The 18,625-nt window shown below is 47.0% G+C and overlaps 1 protein-coding gene across 1 annotated transcript in view; it reads right to left on the bottom strand.

Moving 5' to 3' along the window:
- Positions 1–3,487: 3,487 nt before the first annotated feature.
- Positions 3,488–18,625, bottom strand: part of RANBP17 (RAN binding protein 17) — a 316,069-nt gene continuing 300,931 nt past the window's right edge. The window contains exons 26-28 of the mRNA XM_065873435.1: positions 7,833–7,931; positions 5,817–5,944; positions 3,488–3,584 (exon numbers count right to left, since the gene is read on the bottom strand). Of these exons, the coding sequence (XP_065729507.1) occupies positions 3,488–3,584; positions 5,817–5,944; positions 7,833–7,931 (324 nt within the window). The remainder of the gene's footprint in view (positions 3,585–5,816; positions 5,945–7,832; positions 7,932–18,625) is intronic.

Raw genomic sequence — 18,625 nt, 5'->3', positions numbered from 1 at the left:
CTAGAGCCCCGCACAGCATGGACGAGACCTGTTTGCCTGCTGAAGCTCTTCAGAAGGGCGAGGTGCGCCGGCAGCGGCCCGCGCATTCCTCTCCTCCTCACTCTGGGCCAGATGCTGTGGGTAGGTGGTAGACCCCGAGGAACTGCCAGGATCATTTATTTTTTCCTGTTGCTGAGTGTAAGTCACATTCACCTGCGATCTGATTGGAGCGTGTAACACAGGGGTCCCCAACCCCCAGGCCACGGACCAATACCGGTCCGGGCCGCAGCCTGTTAGGAACCGGGCCGCACAGCAGGAGGTGAGCGGCGGGGGAGCGAGCGAAGCTTCCTCTGTTGCCCCCCATCGCTCGTGTTACCTCCTGAAACATCCTCCTGTGCCCCCCCCACACCGCCCCCCACCCCACCGCAACCCCTGACGGTGGAAAAACTGTCTTCCATGAAACCAGTCCCTGGTGCCAAAAAGGTTGGAGACCGCTCTGTAACAGATCCAACTAGCTCTCTTTTGTGCAGGCTCCGCAAGATTGGGTGTGCCCTCGAGTGCCTGTTTTACCCTTGGGATAGGATGACCCTGCAGAGAACTCCCATGGGGGACTCCAGCTTTCCCCTGGAGCCCCCGCAATCCCTCACCAAGGCCGACTCTGGCAAGGCTGGCCTGAGCGGGTGGGGCGCAGTTCCAAACCAGGACCCACTGGGACAGGGGGTGAGTGTGCAGTCTGACGTGCTCTGCAAACACCCCAGCTTCCCCACTCCCTCCTCCTCCCTCAGAAAGGGCACAGAACGGAACTTAGCTCTCCAGGGAGAATCGGGATTCCTTTCCAGGTCTCAGGGGAGAAACCTGTAGCCAAACTCAACCTCTCCAGCAAAGGCCAGGTAGGAGTCGTGGCAGGTGGCTTTGAACATGGCTCCCGAAGACCCCTGCCTCCCGCCTTTGTGTAACCCCTCCCCTTGGGTGTGGGCCGGTCCAGTGATTTACTTCCAATGAAGAGAACACAGGAAAAATGATGCGTGGCCCCGCTGCGATTAGGTTACGAGAGGCTGAGACTTCCAGACTGCTGTGCTTCTCTCTCTTGCTCTGGTAAAGCGAGATGCCAAGTTGTGAGCCGCCCTGTGCAAAGGCCACTTGGCGAGGAGCTGAGGCTCGGTCCACCAACCCGCGAGGAGCCGACTCCTGCCAATAGCCACGAGGGGGCTGGAAGCAGGTCCTTTCCGGGCAAGCCTGGTGATGATCAGGGCCCTGGCCCACAATCCTGGCTGCAGCCTGGGAGACCCCGAGGCAGAGCACTCACAGGAACTGCGAGATGAGCAGTGCTGCTCTAAGCCACTACGTGTTGGGGTCGTTTGTTACACAGCAACAGAGACTTCTGAAAAACACATGGTGATGGATGTAAACATTAACTGGTTTCAACTCACCATTCTCAAATACAGGTCTTGGAGAGGCCAGGAATTCCTCTGAGGTGAAACAGACCTGGGGTCAAATCCTGCCTGTGTGACCAGTGTAAGCTGCGTACCACCTTTGCGCCTCAGCTTCCTCATCTGAAAAGTGGGAGTATGCTGTCCACCTTCACAGGGCTATTGTGAGGACTAAGTGAGAGGTCAGATGAGGAGGGTACGGCAGACGTTCCATCGCTTTGCTGAGTCTGTTCCCTGCTGCGCGCGCTGCCTCTCCGTGTGCTCTGCACACCCCGGCGCCATGAGCAGGCCCTGCTCAAGTGGGGCTGGGGCAGGCCTGACAAGTCCTCCTCCCCAGCAGCTCTCCAAGGCCAAGACTGAGCCTTTCCTGGCTGGGGAGAAACCACCAGGTGACCTTTGGCGATGTGGTCAAGAAAAGCAAGTACACATGGTGATTTTCTTGTGAGCATTTTAATGCAAATGATACGGTGCTTTTAGGTCTTGGACCTTTTTATTTATTTATTTACTTTGGCCACGCCACGCGGCTTGCAGGATCTTAGTTCCCCGACCAGGGGTTGAAGCCGGGCCATGGCAGTGAAAGCCTGGAATCCTAACCACTAGGCCACTAGGGAACTCCCAGGTCTTGGACCTTTTTCAAAAACAAAAACAAAAAACAAACCAAAAAACAGTGTCGGAAGGGGATAGGTCTTCGATGAAGGATTTTTTGGGGGATGAGTAGTATACAGTAATAAGCCCATGAGAAATAGAAAATTCTCAAGTCAGACTGCTCTCAACAGTTGAGGTTTTATGAAGTTCAGAATCTGCCTTCTTGTGGAAATTTATCCCACTGCTAATGAAACATAGTGTAAGGCTGAGGCTTCCTTCTCCATTAGATACCAGAAGTAACCCTACCTAGAACACACACTTTTCCCTGATTTCCTGGGTTCACACACGGAAGACAAACATTTTGAGATAAACTTGGGTGACCTTGCTTTTCTGTGACAAGCCTGTTGTAAAGCTCAGCTATCAAGAAAGTTTTCAAGAAACACTAGTCTGAGAAATGAGATTATAACAGGAGCTTGTAGATTTACTTCTTCTTCAACAGTAAGGCCAACCTTTCATGTCTTATCAGAAATAAAGGGAACAATATTTACTACAAGCCTGAGCCATGAAGACGGAGCGGTGAGACACCAAAGCCATCTGACAGTGGCAATCACAAATTAATAGCCTAGCTCCAGTCCCTCACAAACTGTAAAGGCTTCCTCCTTGTCCTGGGTTTGGGCCGAGCTGCAGTCCCCACAGTAGTAAGAGTTTTTGTGGAAGGATGAAAACCAGCTGATCCACATCCTCTGAAAATCTATACTTTAGCACCTAGAACTGTTTTGGGTGGCCCAAGAAGGCAGAGCTGCTTTTGAAGAAATATCTCTGCAGGCAGTAATTGCACAGCTTAATTCTTCTAGACTGAACCACTTCAGATTTATGCCAGTGAAGAGCAAACGTTGTTTGTAAGTCATTTAATTGTGTTACTGTCTCTCAACTTTATCAGACGCTGCTGAGGCGGAGAGGGCTGTGTGCAGTCCTGTGGGATGCTCTGGAGAGCTCCCAGGCTCGTTCTTAAGTGCCCACAGCTCAGAGTCCCCAGTGCTGCTTTTTCCAGACTCATAACAAACTGCTAATTTAACAGGTTCAAATGGTATATTTGTCTCAATCCGGGATCTATGTTGAAGGTTGCATCTCTCACAAATTCACAACCTTGACTGCAGAACCATTAACTAGTACACACTTAGGCGTAAACCTGGTTTATTATATTCTTTGGTTAAATATTGTCTCTACACCCTTTCAGAGCATTATAAGAACAAAGATAAATGCTATTTTATAGAAAGACTGAAAACACATCTTTTGCTTTTTCATTTACATTGTTTGTGCGCTATTATAAATTCTTACAATTAGGCCAGGCTTATAAAAAGGTAGGACTCTTGTTGTTGTTGTTTGTTTGTTTTGAAAAATAGATTCCCCTGGGCTAGCCAACATCACTGTCCTGGGATCCAGACCCACAAGTCTCTTGATAAAAGCTGCTCGGCACACGGTCAGAAGTCGGGTCAGCTCATCATGTCCAGACTGCACGGTTCGGTGCTGCCATCACTGCGCAGGGCCTCTGCCACATCTCTTCTGAAGACGGAGAGGTTCTGGGTGAACCTGTGGACAGAGTAAGAAAGGGCTGAGGGCAGTGGCAAGGCTGAGGCTGTGTGAAGCTCTGGCGGCAGAGTTCAGGACCCTGGAGACGGCCTAGGTGCTGGCTGAGCTCCGTCCTCCCATCTCACCGACCACTACTGCTCCGCCAGCAGCATGCCCTCCTCCTTCCCCTCCCGGAAAACAAGGGTTACCAGCAAATACACTCTGACCATTTCGAGGGGTGCATTCTGTGGTTATACTATTTAAAAATTATTTTTAAAAGTCAAATTACATTATAGATAGTAAGGAATATAAAGAAAAGAACAAAAGCTTATGTGCCTGGCACTGGTTGAGTTTACATATAAATCTGTTTAATCATCACAAGTCTTCTCCAAAGTAGGTGTCAGTATCCTCATCTGCAGATAAGGAAACCAAACTAAGTGCTTCACAAAGAGGGGGCACTGGGTAAGACTACCTGGGCTCACATCCTGGCCCCAACACTTCTAAGCTGGGTGATCTCTTGTCTTGGTGCCCCACATGAGTAGCTAGCTTACGGGATTGTGGGAAGGGAGAGTTTACTGAGTCAAGTGAGACGATGCCTGTAAGTGCTCAACATCCTGCCCGGCACGTGGAAAACACGCAGTCCTTGCTAGCTAGTACTCTCACTAGACGAGGAGCTTGTCTGACACCATTTCACAGAGCCGCTCAAGAGGCAATACTCAAATTCCCAAGCCTCAGGTGAAGCAATTTCCCCCCGAGGCATGTAGGGAAGGGTCCCCTCTTCCTTCACGAAGTCTCTTCTCCTGCTAGCCCTGGAGGCTGCCCCTTTTTGCCTGATAGAGGATCTTGGCTCAGAACAGTCAAATGGACACGTCCACAGAGCCTAGCCGCCTTGGCCTCGTATTACCAAAGCCCAGGTTTTGGCGTGTGGCTATCGGGATGATTAATGATGTGCCTTTCAAATGGCGCAGTGTTTGGATGCTACCACTTTTATAAAAGGATGAGGCAAGTATTTTTTTTTTTTTTTTTTCTGAAAACATTTTCTCTCTCCATCATTCATTATGCCTGTCTCTTCCACTAGAAGCTCCGTGAGGGCAAAAACCTGGAACAATTAGTTCCTTGGTGGTATCCCCAGTGCCTGGCACATAGCAGATTCTTTTTTTTTTTTTTTTTTTTGTGGTATGCGGGCCTCTCACTGTTGTGGCCTCTCCCGTTGCAGAGCACAGGCTCCAGACGCGCAGGCCCAGTGGACGTGGCTCACGGGCCCAGCCGCTCCGCGGCATGTGGGATCCTCCCGGACCAGGGCACGAACCCGTGTCCCCTGCATCGGCAGGCAGACCTCCAACCACTGCGCCACCGGGGAAGCCCATACATAGCAGATTCTTAATAAAATTTTATGAACTAAATGAATGAATGGATGAATGAACTCAGGCACAGGTGATAAGTTTGGGTTCCTCATCAGGATCTCACTGGCAACTCACCTGTCTCTGTTCTTGCAAAACCAACCACTTTCAGAGGTCAGACAGAGGAAGGAACTACTTACTGTGCATCGTATGTCCTGGGTACCATGTTTACTATATTCTGTCATTGAAAGGTCACAATCAATTATCATCATCTCTGTTTTACTGGTGAGAAAACGGAGGATCAGAGAACTTGGCTGCCTTACTCACTGCCACACAGCCTTATAAAGGGCAGGGATAAAACTTAAATTGGAGTCTGTCTGACCTCAAAGCCTACGCTTGTTCAAATGCCAGGAGGCCTTTCTTTGTCCTTCATAGCAGATCTAGACTTTCCTTCTTTTAACCTTTTCAATTAGTTATTTTTTCTCTCTCTCTCCTGTTGGATTATAAACTGCTGAAGGGCAGAGGCTGCATTTTATTCATCTCTGCAGCCTCCACAGCAGGGGTCCCCAACCCCTGGGCCGCGGGCAACTGAAGCTTCATCTGCCGATTCCCATCGCTCATCTCCATTATCCCCGTTGCTCGCATTACCGCCTGAACCCCGCCCCCCGGAAAAATTGTCTTCCACGGAACTGGTCCCTGGTGCCAAAAAGGTTGGGGACCGCTGCTCTACAGTGCCTAGTGTGATGCTTGGAAGAAAGCAACTACCCAGTCATATTTACCGGATGGAACTAAATCGAGTCTAGGATTACAAGGTGTAATAGCAAAGCCGCATCAGTGTATTGTGAGCCGTGTTAAGCGCAATCCCGGAACGTCCACCTACCCCAGAGATGCTAAACTATGGGGCGCTGCTTACCTGTCTCTGTTCTTGACAGACAGGTTCTGCTCCACTCCTTCCATTAGGTTCCTGAAGCACTGGGCAAGGACCTCCTGCTTGGGGAGAGGCTGGCTGTTTATCAGACTTGCCCTCAGTTCACTGAAATACTGTTGGGAGACAGAACAAGTGTCAGAACTCTGGCTCCACGCTGGGGCCTGAGGAGAGCTGTAGGGGAGGGCTAGACCACCTCCAAAGTGCTCAGGGCTCCTAACTCTCAAAGGGGCTTTGGTCCAGGTCCCCTCTGAACTTTAAGCCTTTAGAGAAAACCAAAGCAACAGAGACATTCCTGAGTATAAACTGTATTATCCCTTCTCATAAAAATCTCTTCCTATAGTTGCTTTATTGTCACGGAACAATTTAGGCTGATGGAGTCCTCGCCTCCTCTGTGGGGGGACCAAGCACATAAAGGTCTTCCTGAGTCTCATCAACAATAATCACAGAAAGGCTGAAAGAGGAAGGACCTCTCAGGCTGAGGGGAAGAAATGAACTAAAAATGCCCAAGGAGCGCTTTGGGCGACCAAGTCCAGGGTCCCTCCTCAGGCCTCTTCGTCTTCGGTGGCTTCAGTGAACTACCCCTCAAACGACCCCAGGCTTTGTTCCAAGTCCTTGTCCTCCCGAGTTAGGATGGGTCTGTTCTGCTGAGGTGGGGTACTACAGGGACTCGCTTAGTCCTGGGAGAGCTTTCTGGCACTAAGAAAAACACCTGTCACACCTGGTCACAAAGAACTGCACAGCCCTTTCTTCTCTGCTGATGTCTGTGGGCTTTTACACACACAAACTCTCAGGCTAAAAGCAGCTCCTAATCATCGGAAACGGCCTAATTTCAGCACAAAGACAACATTTTGCCAGTCGTGTTTATCCTTCCAAGCCCAAACAGCATGATATTTAATTTCCATCATACGTTAAAACAGCTCACATCAAAAACACACATAATTAATATGTAGTCAGACTAATACTTAAATACTATATATCAGAGGCATTACACTTAAACCACAATGTCTTCCCGAACAAGACTGGGAATGCACAAAACTACTTATTTTTCCCTTTTATAATGATGCAGTGACTCACACCAAATAGAAAATTATTAGTTTTTCATCCCAAACCATGAAATATTACCTCCATCAGTAAAGTATAATATTGTGATGTCATAAGCTTTTTCTAAACACTGAATTTGCCCTTATTCCCTCTCAATCATTTTAAAAGAACTGCTCTCTCTTATAGAGCTTGGATTTAAATCACAATAACACCAGGGGAAGATGAATGACGGTGCTATTGAATGTGGCTAAAATTGGATACTTCAGCACAGGTGAATGATGAGACAGCTCTTCTCTTTTTGATATATTTTCTTCTTCTATTAGTTTCCTTCCAAGGCTGGGATTTCAGTTTGAATTTTAATGTATGCGGCTGCCTCTAATCTCACTGTCTTTTCCCCCAGTACTCTCTTATCGTATAGACAATTCATTCTCCCGAGCAGTAATGTACTGTTCCTACTGACTGCTGGGGAGACAGGGGTGGGTTCAAGGGGAAGCTGGAGAACTTGGGAGGCAGCCCAGAGTGGTGCGTGCACTTAAGGACTGGAGACTTGTGCTCCGGATGAAGGGTGCTGCCCTGAGGGGCCACTGCTACCACTGAGGGCAGTGGGGATCCCACAAAGGAAGGGAGGCCTAGGAAGGGGCAAAAGGCGTTGTTGCCCACAATCTCCTGGAACAGGGAGGGGAGTGAGGGTGCGCTGGAAGCACTGCTGAGCAAACCACCTGTCCAGTGCAGGGCTCCAGATGCCAGAAAAGCTACTGTGAGGCCTCTACTTAACAACTGAAGGAGATCTGAGGCCTCTGGGGAAGGGCCTTCTGGGGGAATACAGCCTTGTCCCGCGTGCTCAAGGTCCCAGCTCAAGCTCGGTTGGCTTCCCTGTCTTTGTCGCAGCTTGGCCTGGTGTATAGCTGCTCCCTCTTCCCAGTGGTCGCCTCCTGCGGACCTTCCTGCAACCGCACTCACCTTCTCGTTGAGCAGGATGAGCCCCAGGAGAGGCCTGGATACTGACCACTGGTTCCGACAGTCTTCGAAGACAATGGTATTCATGAGGACAGACATCATCTAGGAGACAGAGTCACATGAAGACACTGATGCGCTGGCTCAGAGTTCCCCCCCACCCAAGTCCCAGGCCTTCTATGTGCTCACCTTCTATCCCCACATCTTGCCACCAGACATGAAGGTGCTTCCTGGACAAACAAACAGCTTTGACTCTGGAAGCCTATGATGCTGCTGTAGGAACTCTTGGCAAAGACTCTCAGCTCCCCCAGGAAGAGTTCCCACCACCGAAACCTTTGGTGAGAACCTTCTGGGTGGGCAGAAGTCAGGGGCCACAGAGCCAAGAGGATCAGTCCCTGCTTCTCAACCCTGATGTGCTTTCCTCTATACTAGGTCACCAGGCAAAAGCCCAGCTCACCTTTCTTTATGCCTCTCATTTCACCAAAGACGCCAAGCTGTGGAGGGGCAATATCTCTCCATGACTCCTCTCAGACAAGAGGGAGAAATGGGGCACATGCCAGGTAATGCCGGGAGTCACGTTTCCTGCTGGCCCAGGCTGTTAAAGTCTTCTCATTCACTCCTCATACACTAATTCACTCATTTACTCACTTCACTCCTACATTTCGTACTCATCCGTTTTCTTAAGTTCCAATTCTTCAAGACACCTGGGAGGCGGTAAGAGAACACAGGCATCTACCACAACCTCCATCCTTGAGGAGCTAAAAACTCCCTGGGGCAGACTACTCAGCACAGAGATAACAGGCACTAAGGCTGGGCTAAGTTGCTGTGGGCATGCAGTGGAAAGAAGGATGCTTCTGGGTCCCTGAGACTCAGGGAAGGCTTCACAGAGAAGGTCATGTTTATGGAGTTCACCATAAATGTGTTCTAAGCAGAGACAGTGGCAAAAAAGGAGGCTGGGAAAGAACACAGTGGGTTCTACAGTGGTGAGGAATGCAGTGTGGCAGAAGAGAGGCGGGCCAGAAGCAAGACCCCAGTGTAGGCTGGAAGACCGCGATGAAGAATGTGGCAGTGGGAGCCAATGATGGGTTTGCAGCAAAAGAGAGACATGCTCAGATCTGTAATTAAGAAATCTCTCTCTGGGGACATTTGGAACATGTACTGTGCAGGTGACAGTCAAGGAGGGAGACCAGAGGTGAGGCTGCTGCAACAGTCCAGGCAAAGAGCAGTGAAGCCAGCTGTGGCCATCCACATGGAGCTGATGCTACAGTTTCTGCTTCTTGCACTCTTTACCTCCCATCTCTAGCCCTTCCTGTTTTCACCACTTCAGAGCTCCTTTCCTCAAAGGAGGGCAGGGGAAAATGGCAATTATGTGGCAAAGTCTACTACACACACCACCCTGACTAGGCTTTGGTGACATTTGGCTTTGTCCTCTAGCATCTTTGCAATCCAATTTACCCTGTTCTCAGGCAAGTCACTGAACCTTTCTCTCTGTGTCTCAGTTTCATTAGCTATAAAGAGGGAAATGATAACCCAGTACAAGGAAGCTCAGAGAATCAAATGAGACGGTGGATATAAAAAGTGCTTCAAAAAGTGTTATAAACATTTATATAAGGTATATAAAAGCAACAGTAATGCGCTTAAACATCTGCCATTTCACACATCATCATCATCCTAACAGTTAGGCTGGTTGCAAATGAAATCTGCCAGTACACATTTACTGTACGTCCAGTGTCTCTGGGGAGAAACTAGGTCTTAAGCCTGGCATGTTGAACATCATTTGCAGATCACATGTTTCCATGTACAATTTAACAAGCCACCCAAAGTCATAGAGCCACAAATTAAATTAGTCTGACAAGCAAAACTAACAGGTCCATGGAGACAGCCTAAAATATTATGGGTTTCACAATCTGAAGGCAGAATGGATATTTTAATGGAAAAGATTAAAGTTAGAGGCACCGAAGTCCTCCACTAACTGACAAAGCATGCCGAAGTGATGTGCCAATTACTTTATACGGTTCTCTCGTGGATTCATTTGTCTGAATGCATGTATTTATGCCTGTAATAAGTAAGGGGATGTTTGAATAAGATACTTTTCTAAAAATAAAGTTGGCTAAAATGGATGATTTTTTTCTTTTTGTCTTTTACTCTTCCGGAAAAATGGAAATTAGTGAGCAAATCCGTTCAAAGGGTATTGACGTGGCAACTCATTTCCAGAGTTCTTGTTTCTAACACTCCTAGAGCATGTGGGGAAACAGTTCAATCAGTATGGCAAGTCCCTTTGGAGAAAGTCCCCCCCCCCCCATATGGAAGAATACTGGGTCAAATGCCTAAGTACCGAATCCTGTTGCAGGTAATGTGAAATCTCTGGCGGTTATCGATGCGAACAAGTCAAGACTGAAAGGAGAGAGCCCTTGGCAACTCTGCAGTGGCCCGCCCCAGCCTGCACTGAGTCCCAAAGCGCTATCAGCGTTCAGTATAAGGAACTCCCCCAACCTCTGCTCACTTCCTGCACTGTTACAGGCATGGCTGGAATGGCCATTTCAAATTTGCCCAACCCAGGCTACAGTTTCCAGAGCCTACGTCCAAAAACACACACATTACCCACTGTATTATCCTAAGCAGTTATTCTGCCCAACCAGGGAATGGACCGCTTGGGAAGGGGAGTCATGAGGCTTAGTCCGCTTAGGAAAACCAGACACCACACTGTCTCAGGTGGTGCTTCCTTGTTCTCCTTCCTCCTTCCCAAAGGGCTTTGGCATGAGTTTGTAGAAAATTTCTCTCAGTGAAGCAAAACCAACATGGTTTGACAGGGACAGACTTTGGAGCCAGTCAGAACTAAGGCCAAATCGGGCCCCGCCACTTACGTACCCTGGGACGCTGGGCAAGTTGTTTCACTTCTCTGAGCCTTTATTTCTTTACATATAAAATGAAGGATTATGGCAACTACTTTGAAGGGCTGCTGTGAGGGCTGACTTCTTCCCCAGGCACTCAAATCCTTACTAGCGTTCCTTTACTCCAACTATGGTTACCCTGCCTGATCTGGCCCAGCGGGATCTCATGGCTCCAGGAAGCACCCCATTTCATGTCTTGCTTATGGACAGATAAACGAGATTATACTCTCACTATCAGCTACCCTCACTGGGAGCTGCAATAAGCAAACAAACCAACAAGCAAAAAAACCCTAAAATAGAAAACAGTCCAAAAATCAGTCCTATGTGGTCTGGCACATGTATTAGTATGGATTTTGAATGACAGTGTTTCTGCTGTTCTGAAATCTTGTAATCTTCTAAATAAAACATGAAGCTATGCTACAAATATCTGATCTGGAAAAATAAGACAAAGCAATGCTGTGCTACACGGATCTCTGTTCTCTCCTCAGCTCCGCTCCTATGTTTCTACCCTAAAATGGCATGGAAAGCGCAAGCACAAAGCACAGTGGACCTTCCTACTCAAATGTGCTGGGTCACTCTTCCCCTACAGCAAGGTGGTAACTACATGCTCTCTCACTTCAGATGCTTCCTGTTCTATCTTCTACCTATGCAGAATAAGCAAAGATGTGGTTTGTGCTGGATGCTTTACTGCTACGCGGTGAGTATGTACTCTTTCTAAGGAGGCTGGAGGCTCAGTGGGTCTAGAAGCTGAGTGGAGAAGGATGGCTGGAGAGGTGTGGCTTGAGTGTGTACAGGGTGATGACTGCAATGGGGTGGGGTCGCGAGAGTGGTCTGCAAACTTCTGCGGGGCTGGGACCATGGGGGACTTTTCTCTGTATCCCTGGTGCTTAGTATGGCATCTGGCACCTATCAGAGGCTCAGGAAATAGCTACTGGATGACAGAATGAATACATAAATGAATATATGAAAGAACGGGAAAGGATGAGTGAAATATCAACTAAAGCATAACGAGCTAAAGAGCCGAAAGGGGACTGTGCAGAAAACAGAGAAGTTCTGGCCTCAGTCTATGGCTAAAACCTGAAATGGGTAAATATGTAAATGAATACATTGTTCATTTCCAAGGATCCTGCTTTCGTGTGCAGAGCCTGAGAACTCTTCTAAGCCACGGTTGCCTCTCTAGCCAGCAGCTGCCGGGAAGAGCTCTCTAGGGCCTTTCAGGTCACCAAGGCCAAAGGCTGAGGCACCATCTTTTCTAATGACAAGCACTTCCACCTAAGAGTAAGCTGTGCCTGATGAGTTTTCTCACTGCCCAGCAGGGAATGACACGTTTACGGAGAGCCCTTGGGTGCTCAGCACCCTGTTAGGCACACACTGTCTGGAACTCTCAGCTAACCCTGAGGTAGGTATTAGCCCCATTTCATAGACTAAGGATCTGAAGTGCCGAGCAAGTCAGTCACTTGCTCAAGGCATCACAGCCAGCAGCTACCACGATGTGAAGTGGAACCAGGACATGTGCACAGGCCCGCCTGAGTCCGGAGGCTGTTGCCTGAGGGTGAGGACCAGGACTGCCGCAGCGGTGGTTGAGGCACAGTGTGTCTGGCCCTCACTGTAGACTTCTAGCGGATTCATGGTGTGAAAGGAAAGGCTCGTTTCTGGGCGTGGCTCACGCTTCCACCTGCAGTGAGCCTCCCAGCTATGCTGCCCATGTGTATCTCCTCTGTCCGGCCACTCTGCCACCTGATCAAGAGTCGGGCAGCTATTGAAATCCCTGTGATTGGAATCCAGGGCAGAGGTTCCTGGTGAGTTTGCAGCAGACCTTCTTGCCTCCCACCTACAGCTTTTATAAATTTGGTTAACATATTTTCAGCCTCCCAAGATGAACAGCAGTAGACGTAATTAATAGATTGTCTCTGGAACACGGTCCACTGAACCACTGGTTTCCCTCCCACCAAAAGTATATGGCAATTTAAATTAACATAATAGAAAACATTAGTAAATTAAGCTAATTTTCTTCGAGTTACAATACTCCCTATAAAGTGAGCACTTTTCATTGTTCATGTTCTTCGAACATATTGATTAATAAAACTAAAAAAGATTCCACAAAGGCTAAGAAATAGGTGAAAAAAAATTCAGACTTCTCCCTTCTGCTCCCCATCTGATTCAGAAAGACAAAACTGAATCTGAAGTGATGATACGAACTCTGATCTATGGGGATCAAACCCTTAACATATTTAGGGAACTTCAGCTCTTCCCTCTCTATCCTGGCCTCTTTGCTCAGGGCTGAACGACCTTTTAGTGACACTGCAACTTTGCTCCCTGTTGACCAGGGAAATGGAAAACGGGAATGGGGCAAGAGTAATCTGTCTTCTCCACAAGGAGGGGCTGAGAAGGAGGCTTTGGTTTATATAAAAGAAGGAGGGACCAAAGAAGAGATGAGAGACCAAAGACAAAGCGTCCCTGTACCTAGATCCAGACAGAGGTGGGGAGAGGAGGACAAAGCAAGGATGATCAGGGCTGTGCCCAAGAGGGTGTGTCTGCGGAATGGGGTGCCTTAATCTGCTTGGGCCCTCAATGAGAAGAGGGGGTAGGATACACAATTATATGTACTGCTGACCAAGCTAGATTGCCTTTGATTTTGATGCAATGAGTTGCTGATGTTTTGAGAACAACCGATAAATGCACCAAACACTTGAGAGATGCTTCTGAGTCTCAAGAATCCTCTGGCACCCGTAACTGGCTTTTCAGAAGGCCAGTTAGGAGAGGAGGAGGAAGGCTGGCCCTAGCAACATCAATAAAAACAACAAAACAGAAACGATAGTGTAGTAGAGCCTGAAAAAGCAGAGAAACCTTCTACCCATCTCCACAGCAATTTCTCCAGAGCCCCATGCCCTGGTTGAAGATCTATGACCTGGAAGAATCTGAATGCTGCCAAAGGAGGAAAAGCTTCCAGATTTTCAGTGCTTGTGGAAGTAAGCGAGTTGCTGTCATTACCAAGCGCTGTTCTTAGGCCACGTGCATAGCAAATATTGAAATGTGATCCTCCTCAAATTAGATACTGGTCATCTTTGGGGAAAAGGAATCAATTGTTTCTTTGTCTGCTGTCTAGCAACGTGGTATTAGTGGAATGTTATGAAAAATGAAAGTAATGGACAAATAAGCAAGTATTTTTCTGCCTGGGCTAAGCCCCACCACCTAAGTTATATTAAATCTTTTAATATCTGTACATATTAAGCACATTCCTAAGTTCTCATAGTGTCTTTGCAGTCTCGTAACAGAAGCAACTATTTAGCACTTTAAATCAAAAAAAAAAATCAAATGAAATGCATGAGGTGAGCCTCTTTTTAGAAGAAACAAGATTGCAATCAATTACAGGTGACCCATTCTCCTCTGAAAAATCATTTGGGAGTCCTGCCTCTTGGCCTTTGTACAATGCTAAGTTTGCTTTAAAAAAAAAAGGGCAAAAAAACTTCTTACCAATAAAGGTACTGCAGGACTGGTTAACTCAGCTGGCTTTGGCCATATATTAGCATTGCACGGTTCCACATCTAAACTTAAGAATACCCTCCTCTTCCACCCACTCCTTACAAAAAGTTAAGGGAGAAAAAGTTTTCCTCGAAGTGATAAATTGCCTAGAATATTTAAAAACCCTTCCATCCACTGTAAAATCCAAGGAAATACACAACCTAGTGTTGCTGCTGTTTCAATTTTCTCCATTACCAACATTACCCCTAGTTCTCAAAACATTCATTTTAATCATAGTTTATTGGGGAAAGAATTACCTGCCAGTCTCCTAGCTTATAATAAAGAAGATAAAGTTGGAATGAAACTTCAGAATTAATTAATTGAGAGTACTGCATGTGATGTGTCTATTCTGAATGTTACAGCGCACATCACAATGAAAACAGTTTTATTTTCCATGGTTGAAATAAATTACAATAAATAATTCATTTCAATGGCAGAGATGTACTGGAAAGCAGTAGCAACAAAATTGACTGCACTACCCTGTGAGTCTCATTCTTGAATCTTCATTATCCACTTGAAACTTTTTACGAGTAGTAACTCATATTTCAAGTGGCTGCAGATCTCATAAAGCAGCTTGCTGCATTAAAAGAAAACCAGAAAACCTGGGGCACTGGGAGGCTGAAGGATTTGCCACTCAGCACTATTTGGGAAACTCTTTCTCACTCTTCTCTGGCCAACATCAAACGGAACAGTATTCGATGTGATGTAAAAATTAAGCATCGCTTGTCAAAAACATTATCTAAATTTCCCCTAGGAATGTTGGGAAAACTTGTGTGTAAAGGAATGGCTTTCAACGCCAAAGCCATTTTCCTCTCATTTTTTTCAAGTGACACTGTTATTTCTGGTTCATGGTATACTGCCCAAATGACTGCCATACAATCAGGTTCTAGAACCTCAAATGTCCTACACTAGCCTCTGGGGGCCCCAAATTAGAAAATGTGTAAGCTCAAGAGAGACTAACAAAGGCATATGTGCTACGTTTTCTGTCTAAAAAAATCAGCCTATCCACACAGGATAGCTAATATTTAATTTGAATCTTAAAAGACACATATAGCATCACTGGGAAAGGATACATTAGGAAGAGAAAATAAAATGAGAAAAGGCACAGGGGACAGGGCTTGGCATATATGAGGAATAATCAGCCTCTGTATAGGAGGCTTTTAAGAGAGACCTTCTTTTGAGTGGAAAGGAGTAGAGCTGAGGGTGAGGAGAAGACTGGGCTGAGTCCAGGCTATAAAAGGTCTTTCATGTCAGGCTGAATGCAGAAATGAGTTCCGGCCAGTACACAAAGGGTAGCCTCCAAAGGACTTCTGAATAATGACGAGATGGGTGATTCAGAACAAAACTTATGGGAAACTGCAGAATGGCAGTGACGGGTAGGTACTGGAGGCAAGGCAACATGTTTAGGTACTACTGCACAAGTCCAGAGGAGAAATGATGAGGGCCTCCGCAAGGCTGTGGTAGCAGAGACAGAGGGAAAGGGTCAGAATCCTTGACTGCGTATCCCATTTTCTTCCCAGTTAAAGAAATCTTTCGAAGAGCAACAACCTGATACTGAAGCTACAGGTAAATTCAGAGCTTTAAGGACATGGCCTCAACTTCAAGACTGCCAATGAGAGAAGGGGCTGGATGCTAGGCGGCCCCAGCAGTGCTGCACGTGGTGGAGGGCGGCTGCCGTCTAGCAGGCCCACAGTCCCAGTGAGCTCGGGGGATGAGGAGCAGTGAAATGAACCCCACCCAGTGTACATATACATGCATGACAGAGACGACTACAAGCACATGTTTATATTAAATATTCAGTGATAAAGTAAACTCTAACTGAGGCCATTCAAAATCAAGGAAGGGAGCGGGGAACAGCATGCTACTTCATTCAACAGTCATCACAACATTTCGCCATGAATATCATATTTCACAACAGAACAACATAAGGCATAATGGCATGGGGGCAACTCATGCGGTCCTCAGAGCAGAGTGCAATGAATATTGTATTTCATAATAAACATATTATCCTTACAGCAGGCGGTTCAAAGTTTCATTGCCTATCATCTGTCACTATATTCTCCCTGACTTCCCGAAGGGATTTGGTTAGATGGACCTAAAAATCTTCATAACCAACAGAGGAGGATTATTTTACTTATCATGTTCGAATGATTTTGTGTGAGGAGAAAAAAATATTTTTTGGAAAATTCACTCGGCCCTCAGAAGCACTTTCCATTAAAGAGCAGTCTCGAGTTTAACCACAGAGGATGGCATGCTGCCTTTCAGATTTGAGCGTTTTTATTTATAGTTGTCTAAATGGCATAGAGAGTGCTGGCCAAGTGGTTGGGGAGATGATTCAAAGATGTTAGAGATTTGGAAGCTCTTTCACCCTAATATTTACACAGGGAGCCTAAGGAATGATAGTGACTGAAAGTGCTGGGAATAGAACCTCGTTCCTTGATTTATTCAGACTTTACTGCCACCTACTTTGTGCCAGGCTCTGTGTTAGACCCTGAGGACATACCAATGAATGAGGCATAGTCCCAGCCCTCAAAGAACTCAAGTTGGGGAGGCAGTACACTGTTTACATGACAACACACTCTAGCAAGTGCCACAAACAGAAGCCTGCACAGGAGGCTCTGAGAGACCACAAGAGGCTGACTAACTCTGTCTAGGGGTGGGGGGCAGGCAGGGAAGGCTTCACAGGTGACACCTGGATCTGTTGTGGAGAACAAGCAAAGTCTGACAGGTAGTAAGGTAGGAAAAGGAGCAAGCAGGTGCCGAGGTTTGGAGAAGTGTCTGGAGAATGACGAGCAGCTCTGTGGGACCTGAGAGGGTGCGCGGGGAGTGGTGGTGGCGGAGGAGGCTGATGAGGTAGGCAGAGGCCCCGTCTTGTGAAGGGCCTACTACTGCGTGCTAGAGAATGTGGGCTTTATCTTGGAGGAAATGGGGTACCATTTTAGTTGGATGACTTCTTTTGGGCAGTGGCATGGAAGGGCAAACGATTGGTATAACCATTCTCCACAGGGTCTGACCCCTTAGGAGGCTGAGCCATCTGAGTTCTCCCAAGAAGATGCAGCTCTTTTCCTGTTTCTAGGATTCAGAGGCCGCAGACACAGGTTACTTGCTTGGCTCCTGTGCCTCAGTCAGGACATAGCTCGGGCCCTGTCTTGCTGGCTCTGCTGCCAGTACCCTGAGAAATGGCACTGCCATTACTTCCCTTGGCCCACAGCACGTAACTTAATAGTGTCCTCTGTCAGGAATGGTTCTCTTTGTCAGGAAGCTTTTTATTGATGTTCAACCTTCATCTTCCCTTTCTTAATATTATCCCATTACGCCAATACTCCATTGTGCCATGCTAAGTAATTCCTTTTCCTCCTTGGCGTTTACATCTTCCAAGTATTTATAGACTTATCAAACGCCCCATTTAGTTGTCACTTAGGCAGGCTATACATATTTAGCTTCTTTAATCTGGCCCCATAAGCCAGCCCTTCCATTCTCCTAAATCACTTGAGTTACTTTTCTCCAGGTTTCTGTCAGTTTGTTTCCAGCCTCTCAGTAATGCAAGGGGCTCAGGAGAAAGATGGGGTTGGGGAGGGAGGGCTTGCTCCTTCTGTGGGATAAGAAGAGGCCCTCATGTGCTGAGGGTGGAACTTCTCCCTCAAAGTACAGATTCCAAAACAGGCCAGGCCGCTAGAGAAGCTCTAAAGCCCTCTTGTTATCTACTTGTTTCACCTGCACACATTTCAAGTCAATAATACTCTATTATCAACTCTTACGTGCTAGGTGCACACACGTTAACACATCCGTGATGAGCACCTACTATGTGTCAGGTACTGTGCTAGGGACTTCTCCTTCCTTCTTTTCTCCCTCCCTCTTCATTTCTTAGACTTATTCGTTGCTCAAAGAATTACTGAACTATGTGTCAGGCACTGTGGTACAGAATTGAATAAAATGTGGTCCCTGTGGCCTAGAAGAGCTCATGCAGCCTAAGTATTTATTAATCTCTTATTGCGCACCCATCAAGTTGTTTCCTTCCAATCTTAAGGGTCTCAGAGAAATCATCCCTAAATGCACTTAACTCTAATTGACGCTTTTAGTTCCCTGAGTGGAATTTCTTTGTCCCATCTAAAACAAGACGCCACATTAAGTATGGGGATTAACACAGAGCTCTTGCTTAGTGTTTTCTTTCTGGTGGGTCTCTTTGGGGCCTAAGAGATTTCTCTTCAGGCCTTGAGCTTCCCATTGCTCCTTCTTAGCATTCTATGTTCACATGACCTCAACTAAACATGCACTTGAATGTTTTTCTTTTCTATGATACCAATGTTCCAAGTTATGGGGTAACCGGCTGAGGGAGTGATGGAATGGGAGACATCTAGGTCTTGGTTAGTCTTGGGGAGTCTGGGC

Source organism: Phocoena phocoena, chromosome 3 (assembly GCF_963924675.1).
Source record: "Phocoena phocoena chromosome 3, mPhoPho1.1, whole genome shotgun sequence".
In the NCBI taxonomy this organism is placed as follows: domain Eukaryota; kingdom Metazoa; phylum Chordata; class Mammalia; order Artiodactyla; family Phocoenidae; genus Phocoena; species Phocoena phocoena.
This window is presented reverse-complemented; position numbering and strand designations above follow the sequence as displayed.